General features: G+C 45.2%; 1 protein-coding gene across 4 annotated transcripts in view; it reads right to left on the minus strand.

Annotated features, from left to right (window-relative positions):
* Positions 1-20,390, minus strand: part of LOC143363041 (uncharacterized) — a 382,608-nt gene extending 362,218 nt beyond the window's left edge. For 2 of the 4 annotated variants that reach the window (XM_076803646.1, XM_076803644.1), the window contains exon 1: positions 19,787-20,390. In XM_076803646.1, the coding sequence (XP_076659761.1) occupies positions 19,787-20,284 (498 nt within the window). In that variant the 5' untranslated portion in view covers positions 20,285-20,390. The remainder of the gene's footprint in view (positions 1-19,786) is intronic. The other 2 variants (XM_076803647.1, XM_076803645.1) reach the window with 1 other exon arrangement.
* Positions 20,391-21,400: the final 1,010 nt, after the last annotated feature.

Raw genomic sequence — 21,400 nt, forward strand, 5'->3', positions numbered from 1 at the left:
CCGATACATACTTTATCTGGGTCAAACCAGCCGGGTTTCACGGACGATGCATAGTTCTGGCCCGGAGTAAGACCGCCGCGCGTTTCCGCCGCTATGCCGCAACGAACGGCGCGGTATGTACACGCTCGAAATACTTCGGAAAAAGTCACTTTTAATGGAACCGCACACAGACACCCGTTAACGGGGGCCGTTCTCCCGCATGCGAGCGAATACTTTCGCGTTTTCACCGCGGCTCCGGGCCCCCATTCAAAAGAACACACGGTTCTCTCTCTCTCTCTCTCTCTCTTTCTCTCCCTATGTCTGCCCCGGCTTTCGCGGGTAATTGATAAAAAGAACCGTATAATTTGTTGTGAAACTTTCAAGCGCGAAATCAAAGACGCGCGGAGCGAGCGCGATATTTCCCGTTTTCCAACACGGCCGAAATTCCGAAGTTCGTTCGGAACGAATCGGTTTTTTATTCTTCGTGTTATTAACCCGTTTTGCCGTCGGGATCGCTTCTTTTTTTTTTTTTTTTTTCTCCACCCGGCGAGAACGCTCATCAGAGTCCGCATACTTTCGCGTTAATAATTTACGGGGAAGAAAAAGGATTTCTATGTCAGACGAGTCTACATTTACGCCGGGGGTTAAATATTGACGACTGGGATTTTTATACATTTATGATAATTTTAATGCACGGGAACTCGCTGTCGTAGAATCTTTCAAATGCAACTAGCGCGCTAATGAAATTTGTTTCTAAGAATTTTTATCCGAAACCGAGCGCATTGTAAACTATGCGCGGAAGTTGGTGCTAATGTCACATATGATATTGGATCTTTGTGCAAAATTAAAATTTTCTGCATCTGTTGTGACAAGCAGGAGCCACCCAAGAACGTGTATCTCTCTTTAATAATGTTTGTAGGCCAATAATTTTAAAAGCCGCTCGGTTCCGACTTCAATCTCAAAATCTACGTTTTCTAAACTCTTGCACAAATCTTTCTCACAAGCTTATTGTAAATCACAGAAAAGTCCAAAAACGTAGTCGAGGTCGTCCGAAATTAATGCAACCGTAATGGTGTGTCTGAAAAATTCAAGACACACTTTCTCGTTGCAAAGTGTTTCGGATTATTCTTTCCTTCGCGAGGAAGCATTCGCCGCGAGTAGCGTATAATAATTTCGCTACGTTCCAAGTTTTTACTTAAAACTTTCCTTCGAACAACTTCGACATGCGAAATTAATTTTAAGCTAACGTTTGGCGCATTCGAAACATTTCCTTTCAACGACGAACGAAGAAAATTGTCTTTGATTCGGCTCGACCTTGAAAACGCCAGGCGATTTTAACGAAGCTAGGCACTGCAAAATATATATCTTAGAAACTTCAAATTTTATTTTCTCATTCCTGAAATGTTAATTTCTTTACTTTGTTCATCCCGAAAAAATCGCCGCGATCAAGAGATCGATAGACAACTTGCTGGCAAATCTCAGGTGACTCGAAGGGGTGGGAATTTTTTCGAGAGGAATCCTTTTCCAGCAAACAAGCTACTTTAATGGTTATAAACGGGTGTGTCGCGTTCACACGGTCATGCCGTCCCTCCATTAAGGCCGGTTTTTCGATTTTCGAGATAGGGCAGAGCCAGGCGTTACGTTGAAGAGGGACAGGGACAGCTGTGGGCTGACCCTCCGGTTAAGCCTCTTCGACCACCGATCATACCCCAATCCAGAAATCCTTGTTTCGAAGAAATCCGTCCTTGACGGTGCGCGCGCCCTCGCTCCGGTCGGCCCTCCCCTTTTCTCGGTATTAGACCACGGAAGCTTTTTAGCCTTGCCGGTCTTAACCCCCCGGTAACGAGACTATGCTTTTGTTTCAGGTCGGATCGGAGCTCCGTGGTGTCCCACCCTCTCGACCGATCGATCGGTTACGACTGATAAGTGTGCCAGACTCGCCGGCGATTTTATCGGTACTCGGTGCGTGACGCTACTGATATGCTGGGATTGATAACGCTGCCGACCGCGCTGCACGGCGAAATCACTTAACCTTTCTTTCATACCCATCCTGCACCGTACTGCACCGTGATTTGAATCTGCGCGGAACTTTTTAATGCGCCGGGAGCATCGACTCCGTGCAGCGAGCACAGTGTTTACTTTATACTGTGAATTCTCGTTACGAGTCGGTGCCGACCTTACAATTTGGAGTCGGTGGAACTACCCACACCACCGCGCTGAGGGTTGTATCGGAGAAGGACGTTTTCTCAGTATTTTTGTCACTATCGCTTAGCAGTCATAGGCTTTCATGACTTGTAGACGGTATGACTCTTAGGTTTCCTGCGTGCCCTGTGTATTTCAAATGCGATGGTGGGCAACAACCTCAGATTTCGTCTAAGAGTCGGTCACCGGAACGGCGCAACCGACTCGTAACGAGAATTCACTGTATATGTCACGAATGCCTAGTAGATAAAAGTTCTAGAACTATCCCCACTGGGTATACACCTTAAGGGGCCAACTAGCTCGAGAGACCTTTGTCGCCGTAAGGTCGCGTATCTCCTGGCCGATATATGTCCCTGGCTAGACCCGTGTTTTGGACATATATCCACTGTGGGTAATCTCCGGATCAATTTGCTGAATTTGAGCGTTGTGCTCTTAAATTACCAAAGTATAATATTTATTTGTTTCACCAAATTCTCTTCCGCCGCAGTTCAAATTCAAGTGAATCTATAAACTGTATGTTTTACTCTCGGAGAGTGTTTGCTTTTTGTGTTAGAAAAGCGTGCTGTCGTGGTAAAACGTTCGAGAAAAGTCGTCAATTACAGATTTCGCAAAACTATGTAATAATGGCCGGTTAAGCGTCAAACAGTTTTCTCGGCTCTCTCTCTCTCTCTCTCTCTCTCTCTCTCTCTCTCTCTCTCTCTCTCTCTGTCTCTCTTCCTCTCTCGGTCCCGTGGCTCTAGAACAAACATTCGCGCGTTGAATGCATCAAGTGCGTGATCGCGATAACGGAACAGCGAATCAACTAATTAAACACGGCTGTCATTAGAGTGATACTTAATCGAGGAAATCGAGCGGAGCGAAGTACGAAAGGACGCGTATACACGGATATGCACATGTACATACATATGTATACGTATAATTTCTTCTTTTTTTTTTTTTTGTACGCGTGTGTGAACTCTCCGGGTTCATACACACGCAGCCCGCAGTTAAGTAGAAGCATTACCGTGCGCACAGTATTCCCCTGTCGGGTCGGGAGGGTTGGCACGCAACGCATGCAGCGCTATCTAGGAAACATTAAGGACTCGCCGGGTTGTATTACGGTTGCCGGGTAATAAACATGTTTAATTGCAACGCTAATGGTTAAGGCGAGGGAGGGAGGGAGGGAGGGAGGGAGGGTGCAGCCTGTCTCGTGTCCCTGCAACAGTCTAAACCCATTGCGTCGGCTTTGCTTTCCGAGCAGAATGCCGTCGTTACCGTTGAAAGGAAAGGAGGAGGGACATCGGCAATCGATCGCGACGGAAAATACGATCAAATCGATCGGGAGGGGGTGTACGCGTTGTGTTGTGCGTTCCGGTTCTAAAAGCTCCACCGGCACGATATTTCGCCGGTGATCAGAGTTTACGGCTGGTCGAGTGTCTCCATTTATGTAACGTTCCCCGAGATCAGAAGTCCCCCTCCACTGCCCCTCCCGTAACGACGGCAATAATTGTTCACGGGCGAAACTACCGTCAACTTACCGGACCGATGGAAATGAAGAACCGTTCGAAACCCACCTTGTTGCCCGCTATTATCGAACCGACGTACAACTTCCACAACCTACCTTTCCCTTCTTTCCGCTACCTGCGTCGCACGCGCGTCTCCAACGCGATTTCTCGAAGAAAATTCAAATCATTTTCCCGCTTGTCACCCGTCTACAACGTTTAACCGTTCGCAAGCCGAAACCACGACGTTTCTCTGCGAGGTCACTTCACTCTCAAATTTTACCACCTGACACCGACCGAACTAGAAACCTCAAAAATTCCGCAAAATCAAGGTGAGTTGTTTGATGAAATAAAAATTGAGAAAAAATTAAACGATATCGAGCAGTTTTCCGACTTTCTTGCATTTTACAGATACTAATAAAATTTTGTACGATGAATATATTAACGTGAAAATTCATTTTAGAACGTGGACAAACGATTCAGACAACGTGTTCACCCCTTGCACTACGATTCATTTTACGGTTTTAGTGATTAGAACTGTTTCGTAATTCGTAATTTCCCAGAAAAAGAAGAAAATCTAAATCTATTTTATGCCTATATGTTCTTCAATAGCTGCGCATTAACAACGCCAAAATAGAATTTTATTTCGGTTTAAAGGAAATTAATAATGTAGATATTTATTAGATTCCGTTCGGAATCTTCATCACGAGCACGACTCGATATTGTAGGGCAATGGGTTCAACTATTTCGATTTAATACTAGCGAGAGTCTTGTGAGATTTTCGTTACAAAGATAATTAAGCACGTTCGGAAAAATAAATTCGAGGCTTGCTGGGAGCCACCTTTCCCGGTACGGTACAATAGCCTCATATTCAGAAGTTATATGACAACTTATCTTTTTATCCAATTCACTGTACAGAATATGGTCCAAATGGATTAACTCTGGATCCTGTTTCTTCACGAGGAAATAGATTTCCGGAAGATGGAATTAGAAAGAGTGGGCGAGAATAATCCAAACTAATGGAATGACATCACAGATTAAATAAATAGTTTTCATTAGAAGCAGCCCATTGGAATCTACACTCCAATTGTTTAAAAATCCAGCACGGAGCCAACAGTCTCAACACTGTGAAGTGTCATTTGGAAGCTTCTCGCGTCAAAGAAGACGTTCCGAGCGTCCCCGGCTGCCGAGTAATATTTTAAATAATTTTAAATAATATTCTATCCGTTCATCCATTCGCGAAGGAAACCGTTTCAAGTCATCTTCGCGGGCAAATAAAATAACTGGAAAAAATGGAAAAGAGAAGAAGGGAGTAAGCCGTGCTTGAAGGAAGACGCATAATGTAACGTAACGTGGCACCGTCGAGATGCCGGCTCGTGTAAATAAACGCTTCATCGCTGGCGCACGGCATCTACTTCCTTTCTTTTCATCCCCCCCCCCCCGAACCCCGTTGTCTTGCCTCTCTTCCGATTCTCTTGCTCCCGGAGAGAGCATAATTGCGAATACTGCAGTGGCCTGGGCGTGCAATAAACTGTAACTCGGTAAGTAGCCACTTGAACCAATTTGCGGAGCATGCGAATTGTTAGACGGGAACACCGCTTTCCTGACTCTGATACGGATTGTCGAAATATCGAGCAACTTTGAAACACTGGTCCCGGTCCGTGACGTTATAATGTTCCGACACCATTCCGAGCACTGTTTGTCCTGCGTTATCGAAACGTTACCTGAACTTTCCACTGTCCGGAACTGGCGTCATCCTATCTCCCCCCCCCCCCCCCCACCAACGCGAATTTCTGTTTCATACTCGAAAACACTCCGGCCTCGATTTTCGGGCCAACTCTATCGTATTACGATTTCTACGAAAGCCTCGGAAACGGAATTATTGCGCGGAGTTCTCCGAGCATTTTCGGATCTCCTCTGCGAGCTAAATTGCATTAAAAAATCATTCTACCGAAAAGGATTCGAACACTAAATTTTCGATATTTAAACTGTGACAATTTTCCTGCGATTTTAATGATTCGCTCGAACTTTGTTTTCGATTTGAAAATGACGGGAGTCTGTTTAGGAAGTGGGTGCAATCAGTTAATGAAACTTTTGGAGGAGCAGCGTGACGACGGTATCACGTGCGGCCGGAGAGGTAGATACCGATCGTGAATAACAGATTTAACGTGCATGTATGTGTGTACGGTTTTGCCGATACCAGAAATATATATCCCGGGCCAGGAAATGATTGGTTCCGGTCAAATCCCTAAACTTTCTCGCCACACAGGATTCCTCGGAAATCATGGTTGCCCGTGGCTCGGATCGGGATGCGCATTGTAATTCTCCGGGCAACGTTTCCCACACTCTGCCATAACGGCGAGTCTCGGGACTCGCGCGGCAAAGTGGAAGAAATTTTCGGAAATCTTCCAACTGAGCAGTTCGAAAAATCGTTCAACTAGAATACAAATTCATTCTTCGAACCGTATTAACGACGGAACACGAATTTAATTGCTCGGCACTCGGAGTGGAGCTTGAAACGATTGATCAATTATCTTTGCGTTTCCCTCGCGTTCTGGGTGATTTTGAAAGTGGAGATTCCCTAGGATCTAGAATCGCGGCCGATTTTGGAGAGTGAGGGAGATCGGTGGATCGAGTTACCGAATCCGGGGACGTGAACCCGTATTTTTCGCTTGCCGGCCAACTGCTTTAACCAATTAAGCTGTACATGGGTCGACGAAAGAATCGACTTGGGAGGCCTCCCCGCCATTCTTGTCCGGGAGGATTCTGCCCCCTCCCACTTCCTTCGCCGATGACTCGAATGCTGAAAGCACGACAGTGTTCGATGCCGGTAATAATAGAATCGGGCATTCCGTGTCTACTTTTATAAATTCGACTCGATTTGACCGAATTGTACCTCCAGCGAGAGACGCTACCGACGCCTAAATTATTGGCCGAATCGAACGACTGCTTCATTTTCTGCCCCTCGATTATTTGTTGTATACAAATGCTCCATGCATTTGTAGCGCACGCGAATTTTTCGACAGTCGCGCAACACGAACTACATCATATACAATATTATCTACGATAGTCTGATATTAAATAAATTGAATGAACTACAGCATTGTATAGAATTAGTCACGGTTCTAATTATTGCGATAAGAATATTGTTATTGTTTTGTGAAGAGCTTCCTGTCAGAAGAAAAATCATAATTTGAATCATCTCTGTATCACTTTTCAGTACCTTCAGTTCTGGGAAATGATTACTAACTGCATTCATTGTTCTGATAAACGATAAAGCAAAAATGATAAGGAGAAAAGCGACTTAATACTGATAAGAAATGTTGCTGATACTATTACAATACCACCTAGATAAACTTGTCAGATTCATGTATCCGGTAAAATTGTATGTGCGACGTTTTTAGTTGCAAAGAATCTTTCAGTTGCAAAAAAAGGTTTCGATCAGCCGACATTGCCGTGGACATTTAATCTTGGGGAAATAGTAGTAACCGAATTTACAAAAGATCGTTTTAATTCCGAGAATGCAGCGAATACGTCGGTACAAATGTACGCTATGAAAGAGGAACGGAAGAATAAGGACCATTCACTAAAAGGAGTATGCGGAGAAGAACAGTCAGTCCGACTCTTTTGTCATCTCCACTGTGTCCAGGTTATCAGCGAATTCGTTTCCCTCAGAATTTCCGAGTCAGCCGAACGTGCATTCAACATCAAATAATTAAACCGGGTTACGTGAAACATTTGCGGCAAATTAAAATGCTCGCTAATTCTTCACGTTCCTCGGAATACTTTTAAATTTTAAAGAAGCATAATTCTTTTATCACAGAATCTCCGCAATCTTTTCTATTAATTTACTACTTACCCTGTAAAATCTCTTTTAACGAAATCGTCACAGATTAAACATCGACAATTTCAACAGAATGGGAAGTTTACTTTTTCGAGTTTGCATACTTCTGGGATTCTCGGGATTAGGTTCGAAAAATCAAAGTACCGTGTCTATATATGTCCTACTCGATAAAAGTCACAGAACTATCCCCCCCCCCCGCCGCGGAGTATACCCCGTTAGATCTTTGCTATCCTTTTCTACTTTCGGATCAAAGAATACCGTCTCCTATGCGATACATGTCCACGGCTGGGCCCCGTTTTGGACATATATCGAGTAAACTACGTTCAGGATTTTCCCGTAAATTCTGCCACGCGCGTCAGAATATTTCAGCACTTTAATAATTTGATAATTCGATCATTTCAGAGTGGGTACGAATTGTCGAATAAAATTTGACGGAATCAAAAAGACGTCGAGAAGACCGAGTCAATCTTCCGAGGCAGGAAACTTTCGGGACGCGACTGGCTCGATAAAAATAGCGAGCCCGTAGCGGCGCGTTCATGGTTGCCCGTAATTGAACCCACAAATCCCGTGTCTTAAAAAACTTTTGAAGCGGCACGGCAGTCGGATCGGATCGTCCGCGTTCGATTTCCACAAACAGATTCGTGTAAAACCGTAGAGGGGACGCGGCGAGAGGAACGAGTTGAGCACACGCACACACACACAGGCAAAGAGGGGATTTCTGGGGAAATCCTCTACAAGGCACGGCCTCGCTACGCATTTGCGTTCCTAATCTAAGTAGACTGTTACACAGGACTACGAGGATAGATTTCTCTGCTAATTCTTGAAAACACGCCCGCTCGCTGAACAATGATTAATCGCACCACTTTCGTACGGGGCAACACTATCGGAAATGTAACTCGATTATGCGCGCGGCCCGCCCGAGAACGGCACAAATGAACTACGTATTATTCATTATCCCGAGAAATTCAATTTCTCGTTAGCGCGCCGATAAATTTCATTTTGAAACGTCGATTCGGTCGAGGAGGTTACACCCTCAATTATCGAATAATTAATGCGTCGATCTACGATAAATAACGCGCCTGTGTCTGTTCTCGTTTCGCTCTCGGCGAATTGTTATTCGTGCAAGTTTATAAAAAGTGATGCCTCGATTATCCGAACTGGACAAATTAGAAGCTTCAGAAGCATTAAGGGGAAGCCTAACTTCCCCTTGCACCGAGCTGTTCCCCCACGCTTCCGCCAAGGGCCGGGTCACGTGACGCGTTCCGTCGCGCATGCGTCGCGACGTCACGTGACTACGGTCACCGGCAGAGAGGGGGTCACCTCTTCCCCTCGATTTCCCCTCTGGCGACTCTGCTGAGCGCAGTGAAGCTTTCTAACTCATTATAATTTCGCTTCTTTTCTATTTGTCTGTTACGGGGGGACTGTTTTACCATAATTTCTCGTTTGCCGCGTCGCAGCGAGTATTTCCTCTATCCGGATTTTGAAGCACCGGCTACCTCGCTAAAACTGGGCTACCGAGAATACTGTCTGCGCCGCCGTTTGCGACGTTCTCTGTCCGATTTTCATTGTTGTTCTCTCATTCTCGTCGTGCGCGGCCGAACGGCACGACATCCGCGGCGGCCTCTGAAAAATGTTTAACATCTGCGCTATCATTCTGCCGCGTTCTTGTGATAATCCAGCCGTGAAGAAGTGCACATAGAAGGATTCCGCGGAGCCGGAACGGGCTGCAGGAAGAACGGAGATGAGGATAGGATTACGTTAGGTCGACCGTGTGTACACTCGCGCAAGTGTAAATCGAGCATACGTTGCCGGAGAGACGCAGATATATCTGAATGCCCGTGATGAGAGTAAAAGTCCGGACGGGGGGGGGGGGGGGGGGGGGACGACGACTTCTCTTTGTTGTTCCTCTTCGTTTCGCCCGTCTCCCTTGCCTCGTCCGTTTGTTTTTCGCTCGAGTGTGGTCGATGTCCATCTTGGCGATTCCACCGTCCCCACTCGATCGACTTAAATAAACCAACAGGTCGTAATTTTTCCCCCATCGGAACGAATTAAACACTCGACCGGCCGAAAACAATTCGGCTCCTCGGAACGTTCTTCGAAATCTCTGCTGTCAACTGCGTTATTCTTCCTAACTTTGTTCCAAGTAGGCGGAAAATTGCAACCTCCTTTGTCAACTGTATCTCGAGCTCGAGAATTTTTCGAATTACTTGCGCAGCTGCGAAAAAGAAAACGCCCTCGCTTTAATTAAACCTGCGAAAGATCCTAGTTTCCCTGGGCCCGCAGAAGGCCAGAGGTATCTCGAAAAATTCTGTGCAAATCTCTTGAAATACGCATTTGCAATTATTTCGCGATGCAGAGAAACGCCGGCGTGGCAGCGCGGCATTGTTTAAACTTCGCTTTTTTGAATCGCCCACTTCTTCATCGCGATTTTGAATACTGCGATTCCTTTTTGAAGACCAAGAAATGTCAGAAACGTTTTAGTAGTTCGGCTGAACTGCCATTGTACGGAATTTTTTAAAATTTACAATTTTCTAGGGGGGTGCAGGTACCCGACCCGACCCGAGGCTCGGGTACCTGAAAGGTTGAAATGTAAAATAAGACTGGAAGGTCGCGAAAAAGCGCCATATTCGTACGATTAACCCTTTGCATCCGAGTGGTGACTCTGAAGCACCACTAGAAATTATTGTGGCATTATTTCAAAGAAATTACAAAATATTTGTTACAATACAAAATTTCTATTCAACAGATTACTAAACGTTTAAATATTATACGTGGTGATCGGATCAGTTTCGTATGAATAAAATGGAAATATTCCAAGACGGAAGAAAAATGTAGTTTCGGAATGAAAATAGCGCCGAGTGCGAAGGATTAAAAATGTTTCGGACCGTGTATTCGTATTCAACGAGTGTCCTAAAATTCTATAATTTTTATAAATTCAAACTGCCACTGCGCGGGATTTTTCCGTGAATATTCGGACAAATATTGAATGTGAGGTACCTCTTGGAGAAACGTAGACGTTAATGAAAGTACGAAAGGAAACACGGTGAAAAATGATTTTACAGCAGGCTCGAGTTCCGGTTAATGGAAAATATGCTCGAGGAGCAAGTTCATTATCGTAGTCAGTCGATACCGTCGCCGGCTATCTCCGATCAATTACAGAGTGTTGTCGCCGTGCGATGTATAACGTTTTCTGTTCGACGGTTCCTCTCCTGGGTCCCATTCTGCTTCCGGAATAAGAGAATCTCATTCGCCGCGCGTTTGATATTTCATTGAAACGTGCCCGGCCAGCCGTCTGCAAGATAGAACGAGCTCGAAAGGAACGGAGAAGAGAACGAGCGGTTCAGAAAGAGCTGTGACGGGGACGGCTAAGGGATATCGATTGAACATTCGTTCAAATATTTAAACGCTATTACCGCCGGTCTGCGTGTAGTTGTACCACACGAAGAAGAACTTAGTCGCTGTACCGCTCCCACTCCCCTGGAACATCAGAAACTCACCTGATCGATCACTTACTAAGCATGATTGGGATCGACCAAAAACCACCGACGCACCGGCCCTCCGTGTTTGCGACGGGCACATATTTATGGGATCAAAAATCGAGACAAGCGAAAACATTGCCCGACCGGTTCCTGCGATTTCTTGCCGATCTGAGATTTTTTCGAAATATTTAGAAACGCCTCGTCCGTTGGGGGACGGTAGCCTAACAGGAGGAGTGTTACGAGAATGATATAATTTTTTAGCTATTTCTTTCTGGTTGATTATTATTGTTTGGTATTTATTAAAATTAAATGAGTCGTATCTGGAGGAACTCGAATGAAATATAATCTGTGCTTGCAAAAGTATTTTGACGCTCAGGATTTGAAACAAAATACGAGAATGATATAATTTTTTAGTTATTTCTTTCTGGTTGATTAGTATTGTTTGGTATTTATTAAAATCAACTGAGTCGTGTCTGGAGGAACTCGAATAAAATATAATCTGTGCTTGCAAAAGTATTTTGACGCTCAGGATTTGAAACAAAATATGAGAATGATATAATTTTTTAGCCATTTCTTTCTGGTTGATTATTATTGTTTGGTATTTATTAAAATCAACTGAGTCGTGTCTGGAGGAACTCGAATAAAATATAATCTATGCTTGCAAAAGTATTTCGATGCTCAGGATTTGAAACAAAATACGAGAATGATATAATTTTTTAGCCATTTCTTTCTGGTTGATTATTATTGTTTGGTATTTATTAATATTAACTGAGTCGTGTCTGGAGGAACTCGAATAAAATATAATCTGTGCTTGCAAAAGTATTTTGACGCTCAGGATTTGAAACAAAATACGAGAATGATATAATTTTTTAGTTATTTCTTTCTGGTTGATTATTATTGTTTGGTATTTATTAATATTAACTGAGTCGTATCTGGAGGAACTCGAATAAAATATAATCTGTGCTTGCAAAAGTATTTCGATGCTCAGGGTTTTAAACAAAATGAATACTTTTAAAAGAGTACATCAATTTTCTAATTGTCTGGCAATCGGGTCTTCAGAGACCCAGTAATGCCGATTAAGGGTTAAAAGGTTTTTTGGAAAATAGAATGGGAAATTGCGACGATATCGGAAGACCATTGCAGTCGGATAATTACAAAATGGAAGCCACGCGAAATTGTTAGACAATCCAGCAGGTTTGTTCCTCGATTTACGCGGAGTATTCGTTTCGCGTGGTTCTTTTTGCACGGGTGAAAAACCGCGTAAATGGAGTTTGCAGATCCAAAAAAGAAAATACGTAAGAGAAAAGCCCGCGTATGTTATAAAAATATTCAATTCGCGTGTTTCCGCAAAAATAGTAATGAAACGTCGGAAAAACCAATTCAATGTTATTTGTTATAGCAGCCTGCGCCGCACTCTGAAGCGGTTTAACTTTCCTTTTTATAATTGGTTCGAAGTTACCGTTTTCGATACTCAAAAATATTTTCGAGTGGTACATCAATTTTATTCCGCGAAAAGGTATACATACGCTTTGCAGTAATAAACGTCTACAAAAACGTCCTGCAAAAACGTCAATATTCAAAAAGAAACGGGATTCGTTTGAAATTTAAACAAAAACTTACGTTCCGTCGTGTAAACAAATAAACGGCATATCCATAGAAAACGATGGATATTGAAACTTCAATTTACCAATCCCTTACATGCATTTTCAACCAGTGTTCGCTAAAGCCTATGTTACCTGAGCTTCGTATCACAGGAACCCCACATCAGTGTATGTATTCTGATACACACACACACACACACAGTGTAACAGCTCGCCCTAACCCTTACCCTATCCGTTTACCCTTACTTTCGCTTGGAAACCTTTTCCAGCTTAAAATCCGACAGAAGGAACAGTAAAACTTTACATTCCTCCCTTTTTGTTATTTTATCGGCGTACGACGCGCGTCTACCACTTTATTGCTAAACCAGAATTCAAACGATACGTTTAGCAACTTTTTACAACGCCGCACATACTCGCGCGGTGCCGCCGAAAATGTTACTGCGGAACCCAGATAGAATTTTTTCAAATAGAAAATATTTTCTGTATTTGATATATTTTCAATATTTGACATATATCGGCGAGGAGATACACTATTCTTCCTTATACTCGAGTTTCTCGGCCCCACACAGGTTATACCCCGCGGGAGTGGGGATAGTTCTGGGACATTTATCGGCGAGGCATTTGCGACATGTATAAAAACCACATTTCCCAAGTTCCGAAGCGCATTCAAGAATTCGAATGAAGCTGAAACTACACGTTAAACGGAAAGAAGACCCGACTCCCTTCGGAATGAACGAACGCGCGCAAACTTATGAATTTGTATGTCCAGAGCGTCTGGCCGTGACGTTTAGTATGAAACGTTTCAGGGTCGGGCGTGTGCGTGCGGCTATAAATTGTCACGAAGAATCGGAGCCGCAAGACGCCCACGTGGGAGGTGGAGAACGGCTGTTTTATCGAAAGAACGAGAGCCGGGATACCGGGGAGCGTTCAAGTGAGCATTTAGAGCGCCGCCCCGAAACCGTTTCCGAGCCGTGCGGTGTTTTCCAAGTCTGACGGACAACCTTCGCGAAAAATTATAACTAAACAACGTCGGCGGCCGCCTCTGGCTGTTTTCTCTTCCTTGATGCAGGGGTGGAGAGCGCACGTTAAAAATCCCGCGCGTCGGCCCGCGGTCTCTCTTTTTCGCTTCTCAAACATCCCACCGCGTATCGCGGCTCGCCCTCGCATTCGCGATACAAATTCGACAGATCCCGGCCTCAAACAACGAGCAAATTCATTTTTTAATTCCGGGGGCTTCATATTCAACTCCGGTCTCGATCCTTGCTAATCCTGTTTCACCTGCCAAAAATTCCTCGCTTTTTAGCCCTAGCACTCCCAAATTAAATTAATACTGTTGGGACTAATTTTTCTAGGGTAAAAAATTATTTATAAGAACACACGTTTCCAGCAGGAGCGTAACGCGTGCACGCGTACAGGGTGTTCGAAGTTCCCTCGGCGAAATATCACGGTAAAAAGACGAGCACCGAGTTAGCGACATTAAAAAGCCGAATCTATTACGGGCGGAATTCCTTCTTGATCTCTTTCATTTGAATGCATTAAAGGGAACCCTCCGCAGGACGAACTTCCAATGACCTTAATTAGCGCGGACATGGCCGGCGTTCGTATTTTTCTCTCAACTTTTTAATAATTCCGTTCGGCGGTTCCTACGTTTGTGGAACCTTCTCCGTTTCATTTATTCGCCGTAAGATATTCCGGGTACCGTTTAAAACCCGTTGGGACCGCGACGACGTTCCCCGCGAATAACTGTGATCTGTTTCGGGAATGAAAGTTTTTTTTTTTCGGGAAATGTTGCCCGGGTTCCGATATTCACGACGTGTTTACTCTTTGCGCCATAAACGAGCAGCTGAACAAATAAATAGGCGCATAGTGTGGTGCTGATTGTATCGCGGATACCGTAATTGGCTACGTGGTCCCTATGCTTGGAATGTTGATTGGCCAGATACGTGGCCGAGGCGCCGTACAAATCGGACCTTCCGGATTGAACCAATAAATACGAAAGTATGCATCCGAGAGAGAGAGAAAGAGAGAGAGAGAGAGAGAGAGAGAGAGAGAGAGAGAGAGAGAGCCCGGAGGTGGTAAGTATCATTTTGACGGAGGTCGATGCGCGTTCGCGGGGCTCTGAAATCTTCCACGCGTGCACACAACGCTCGTGCACACGCTCGCGCACACAGGTTCGCACGTATCGCGCCGTGGTAGGGTAAAAAGGAGCAAGTGACGGCCGGACCACCGTGCTCTGAGAGAGAACGGGCATTTTTATTGCCTTTTTCTTGCGCCGCAGTCATTTGCGTGCGAGTATGCCGAGTATCCACAGAGAAAAACCGTTGTGCACAAAGTGCCTCGAAACGCATCGAAAAATATGAGATTCGACGCCGATCGCCGTTGTAAACTTTAATACCGGGGCCCCGTCGCCGTCTTTATCGCCGGCTAATAAATATTCCAAACAAATTAAACCATTTCCTCCCTTTAAATACTACTCCCCTTAACGAATTTTATCGTCCCGTGTTCGTGCGGTGTCCGATCTTAATTGCCGAAAGGTTAAACCATTTCGAACACGGCGATAATGTAACAAATACTTTAACCCCCACCCCCTGTTGCTTTATGTTACCTATTCCGGTCAGTTTTGAGGACCATAAGTCCATCGAGATATTCGAAAAGTGGCGCCATTTCGAAGCTCGAAACGATTGTTTTACGTTAATTTGTACAAATAAAAGAAACAGACATTTACCAAAATTTTTAACCACCTTTTTCTGTAACCATTCTTTTGATTTTTCTTTTCGACGGCATGCGGTGAACTAATCTCTCTAACTTCTCGCGAAAATTCAATGGCGAAAAAATTATCGTCCATTTAAAACCGTCCGAACATCAGCAACTGTGCGTACTCGGAGGAATGTCGGTCTATATATATTCTCATTTGGCAAAATAAAAAAAAATCATAACGAGACTTTCCAACGGTCCGGCAGCAATTAAACACCGGCGTGTTACAGAATTGAAAGCCGCGTCGCAGAAATTCGCTCTCGGCCCGCTTTGAGGGTAAATTCAGTGACGTTTAAACGGAACCCGAAACGCTTTAATACTTCGAAACGTAATATAAACCGCGGAGAATTAATTTGACCAGGCTAACATTCTTCATGAAAAGTAACGAGAGCGGGGGAAATTTTTTTTTTCATGCTCCTATCACTTACAAAAAAAAAAGAGCTCCATCCGGGCACGGACGGACCGCGAACGTTTCTGCGGATAATCACCCTTAACCCGCTAATTCCTAGACTTTCCCCGCATTTTAATTCGCTCTTTTGCCAGCCGGTTTATCGATCAGCCACACAGCACCGTAAGCCCGGTGAATTATACGAGTTCGCAATTTCATTAATAGCCCGGCGTTAAACACTGTTTTTCATGGCCGCGGCTCGTAAAAGCGAACCGTAAAATTTTCAAATTCTTCCCGTGGCCTTCATAAATTCGATATTAATCTTCGACGGGTGTAGCGGCGTTTAACGCGTTGCGACGCGCGATCGAATGAAAATTTCGAAACTAATAGGGCCCGGGTGCCGACCGCGGAAATGTATCAAACGCGCCCGTAAATTCCCAACGGCCGGTCACCAATCGTAATTCCCGCGTGATTTACAATTTTCTAACGGTACACAGGTACCCGGGCCTCGGGTCGGCTCGAGATTCCGAAAATTTGCAAAATTTCCAAGAGACCGGAAGCTGGTGAAAAAGCGCGGTCATCCGGTAACTTTGATATAAAATCAGCAATTTCAATTTTCTCGAAATTTTTGCACATCCCTTTCGGGGTTAAAAATTCCGAAAAAATTCACAGTCGTGCCTGCTATTAGGCAGAATGTTCCCAAATTTTTTCGCAATTTTTTCCTAGGCAGAACAGCAGAAATAATTCATTGAACCGTGCTCAACTTCACCTTTGCGACGGGGGTACCGATTTTAAACTTAAGGGAGTTTTCCTTTTTTGGGGCTCGTATCGATTGCTATGAGGAAAGATCAATTTGTACACAGCCCTACGATCGTCACGCGGGTTCCCTCGGCCTTTTATCATTGAAATTCGACGGGGCGAAGGCAAACCGTCCGATTTGTGTAAGCGCCACCTTGCCCAATAAGCTAAGCAGCCGTGACCATAAACCGGTGAAATAAGAGCCCCGACGTAAACGCGGGGTCATAATGTCGCGGCACGAATGTAAATAACAGCTGAGACTTATCCTCGCGAGATAAAACCCACCCAGGCTTCCCAATATAAGGCGTCTATCTTTCCATCTGCATTCAGCTCGCCGCTCGCTAATTAACGCACGCAGATACGGGGAAAGACGTTGTCGGGCTGTGTGAATCATTAGCGACGAAGCTGAACCTTACAGTTGTTTCGAAGTCGATAAAGCGACCAGGCTTTACATTCGTGATAACGATACGACGACACACAGACACACACAGACGTGCGCACATACACATACGGCATTCCCGGTGAACGTACCAGCGACAATGACGAGTCTCTGTAATTCGTATTTCACTTAATTCGAATTCCATTTGCCTTACTCGGCTCTTCATTATCAGTCACGTTACACGTTTACACCCTCCCGGGCTCGTAATAAGTCGTGTATCGAGGCATGCAGGTCGAGGAGAATAATTGTTCTTCGCTGTACAAACAGTCGCGAAAGTCCGCGCGCGCGTCATGAATTTCGTTCCACCAATTCCGAAATCTAACGACTGCGGATTTTTCCGCGAAACAAACTGCGTTACTAGATATTTTTACCTGTTTAGTCATCTGCGAAAATTTGAAAAAAAAAAAATATCGAACAGACGGAGAAATACGCGGGCACGTAGACTGCAATTAATTCGGATTTTTCAGTTGAAAGTTCTGGCTGTAAAAAATCAAGAACCTAAAATAGTAGTTCTGTGAACGAGTAGCTTTGGCAGTAATTAAAACTTTACCTCCTACAGTGAGAGAAACCACTTATCGAAAACCGTCTCGTTACGTTTATTACGCAACAAAGTAAATTCTCTATGAGTGTCAGAAAAGTTATTGGAAAACAACATTTTTCTCTGGGCGAAACCGGAACCCAATTTTAGAAAGATTGCAATGCAAATATTTTATAATCACATTTTGGATCGTAAAACCGCCATCAATTTTAACCACCTGTGCCAAGGTATATTATTATTTATGTGAAGAAAGTATTATTTAAAAAGTAATACATTTTACGAGCCCAAATAATATGCTTAAAACTCAAGGTCGGTCTTATGCGCGTGCCTCCTCCTATTCGCTAAAATTAAATTATCTTTGATAGCCTCGAGTTGCAGGAGAAAATGACAACTAAAATTTTGATGGAACGACGACACATGGAACGAGGCATATAATATATAAGGCACGTAACACGACGCAGAGACGTTTCACCTTACAATTAGCGAACGGCTCGTTAATTGTACGGCGATACCTGTTAAAATGCAGGCAAGATAGAGCATTGGAATTTTATAGCGCGGTTTGTCTTATCCGAGGCTGCGGGCTAATATACACGGAAACAATGAATCACCGGATTATCCGCGCCCTGGCCGTGTCTCACGAGGCTTACGAGTTTTCTGCATCTTCTGTTCCGAAATGTTATTAACTCGAGTAGTCCTCCTCTAACTACCTAACAAGTTGATTCGCGCATCTACAACGACAACCGTGAGCTCGTAAGTGTACTTGAAAATAACAGGTCCGGTCCGACACGCTCGATATTTAGCGTTTGCATACGCTGCATAAATAAGCTCGCAGCTTATTCATTTCATATATAAATTAGTAATTTATTTACGCAACAGCTTTACCGGTCCGACGATTACCAATCTGCGAAGGTTCTATTTACGTACATGTGCATTAATTGTTTGTAATTTAAAGTTCCCAACTCAAGAAATTAATTCGTGTGTTTGATTTACGCGAAGCCTGAAGTTCATCGACACGAGTGTTACTGCATAAAGGGTTTAATGCATTAATTGATGCGCGGCGGTCGGGGAAGTAAAAATTGTTCCTCGACGCTTTAGCGTTAAATTGGAGCAGTGTCGAATTTTCTCTCCCAGCTTATCGTTTGAGTGACGTGATACTTATGGTGGTCTACCCCTTCTCTAAGATGTCATTTTTACTTCATCAGTTACGCACGGCTCCCTCCGTGGAAAATTCAGTTACAGAAAAATTACACTATTCTAATTTACTTCCCCGTGGAAAACGTACATTTTTATATTTCTCAAATATTGTGATTTCTTTTGAATTTTTCTGGCCATTCGATCAATTTCACGTTTTTGTTCCAATACATTTACCCGTTTAAATTAGTGGATCGAGCAGTTACATTTTTCTATACTGCGAATCGGAAACGGATTACCTTCAAATGTACAGTGATCCGGCGTGTGTACACTAGGACCAACAGATTCTATAATGAATGTGGTTTTAGAACCAATTAGCCCGTTCTAGCATATTCCATTATAGAAGCAATATATTTATTTAACATGTTTATTGCGTTCCAACGCGGACGCGATTCGAATTAAAGTGTCAACGTCCTCGTTCCGACCAATTTAATCTAATAATTACAGCTATTCTTATTACCAATGTAATTTTCGTACTATCATTTTGTACTGCTCCCAAAGCTTCTCCCTGCGCCAACTATTCTTTGAACACACTAGTCTAACATTAATCGCATTCGCGAAACTATAAACGTTTTCGAATCTTACGCATTTTTATCATAGTTCGGTCTCGCCCACGTCTTTGAAAAGATCGATGTTGGTGATGTAGCGACAACAACGGGACGTGTCAAAACGCACGTAAAGAGTGCGAACATGTTGGTCCAGGCATTGTGCCGTTGATTCGGCAGAAATTACGCGTTCGCTAGGACAATCGAGACAGCGATGACCTCGCGCGGGCAAAGGTTAATCCGAAAGGCCGAGCACCTCGCGGCCCCTGGGACCCCGCGAGGGGAACCAAAAACCAAAAGAAAAAAAATGAAGAAAACCTAATGAACATCCGGAAATGTCTCGTGATTCATCTCGGCGTCGTCCCCGCGGCGTATCTTGCCCCCGCTCCCCTTGGATTCTTTCGCGCGAGTGTCTTACTTAGGAAGATGAATGACCGGTTCCTGCGAAGAGCGTACCGGCAGGTACACAGCTCAGCTCGGCTCGGCTCAGCTCGGCTCGGCTCGGCTCGCGAAATTACGAATAAACAATGACAGGCCTGGTGCTCACCGGTGTTGTGTACGGCTGACAGGCGAGCCTGATGCCGTCGTGTCTCAGCTTCTCCTGCAGCAGCATCCTGAGCTGCATCCCCGGGATTCTGACGAGCTCCGCCTTCCCCTCCTCGTACTCGTCCGCGAACTTGGTTAATTCCTGACCGCCGCTCGAAGAGCTGGCGGTCGGCGATGCTCTCTGCGCCTCTTTATCACTGGGTGGTCTCTCCGAGGACGTTCTCGAGGACTTCGAGCTGACATTGTCGCATAGGCAGTCGTTGCTCTCCTCCAGGGTGAAGTAGACGCTCGCGGCCCCCTCCTCCCGTAGGGTCTTCACCGACTGGAGCAAGCGGGCGCGATGGGACTGGTTGAAGACGCCGATCGCGTCGAGATCGGGATCGCCGATCTGCTTGCAGATCTCAAGGTCGTCGTAACCGTTGTCGATGAACGACTCCGAGTATTGACCCAGGTGGAGGGACCTCAGCCACTCCACCACGATGTTGCTGGCCATCGTCATCTCTCTGGGCCGGTTTGACGAAGACAGCGTGTATTTCGCGGCTCTCTTCCTTCAAGGTTCGCCTAATCACCCCCGTGGTGTACTTCCGTGGCAGCTCTCTCTCTCTCTCTCTCTCTCTCTCTCTCTCTCCCCTCTCTCTCTCTCTCGCCGATTCGCGCAACCCTTACGCGAGGCTTTCTCCGGATGATGATGGTGCTGGTGGTGATGCTACTGCCGTCGTTGCTGCACACCGCGACATCTTCGATCGAACGCGAGAAGAAGAGACAGAACGAGAGAGAGAGGAGGAGGAGGAGGAGGAGGACGAAGAGGAGAGAAGATCCCGGTACCGGAGACCACGTTCCCGGTTCGTCCGGGAAACGACGACGCTCGACCGAAGAAATCACGTATAATATTCGCGATTCAATCGGGTGGACCGATTCCCTCCGAAGGCGAGACGATCCCGGGCCCGATTGGTTTTTCGTGTAATGGGCGGCACCTCGATTAACGGCTCCTTCGAGGATACCGGATAGAGGATGCGGGGGCTACTGCACCGGTCACGTTCGATCCCCCAACGTACACTGTGCTGCTCTAGCTCATTACGAGGCGCGGACCGTCCAACTGGTCCAATGTATCGATACGATCTCCTCTTGAACGCTTCTACAAAGCCACTCGGCTGATTCGCTCGAACGCTCCGCTCCGAGTGTGCACGGTACACATACACGTGCGGAGAAAGAATCGTAGAGTGGGGGACAGAAGAGAGAGAGAGAGAGATAAGCTGATATAGAGAAGCTTATCTCTCTTCGTCTCTAGAAGTATGCGTGTACGTAGGTACAGGTGTGAATTAAAAGACGGTACGCGCGTTAATCGTGCGCCTCTCCCTTGCTCCGTTTTTCACGAACCGCGAACACTATAGCGGTCCAACGTACACACAGAGAGAGTGACCTACGGGGAGAGGCCAATCATTTCAACCCCAAATCGAAACCGGCGCTCGTACACGTGTCCCGATGGAAGCACACGAGAGAAAACCAGCATCGGTGCTTCCTGTAGAAGAGGGAGAGGGGGTGGTGGTGGTGCTGAGAGGGGGGATTGCCACACCGGTCGACCTGCAAATTACAACTGAAAGTTTTATCAGCCGGC

This window comes from Halictus rubicundus, chromosome 18, assembly GCF_050948215.1.
Source record: "Halictus rubicundus isolate RS-2024b chromosome 18, iyHalRubi1_principal, whole genome shotgun sequence".
NCBI classification, from domain to species: domain Eukaryota; kingdom Metazoa; phylum Arthropoda; class Insecta; order Hymenoptera; family Halictidae; genus Halictus; species Halictus rubicundus.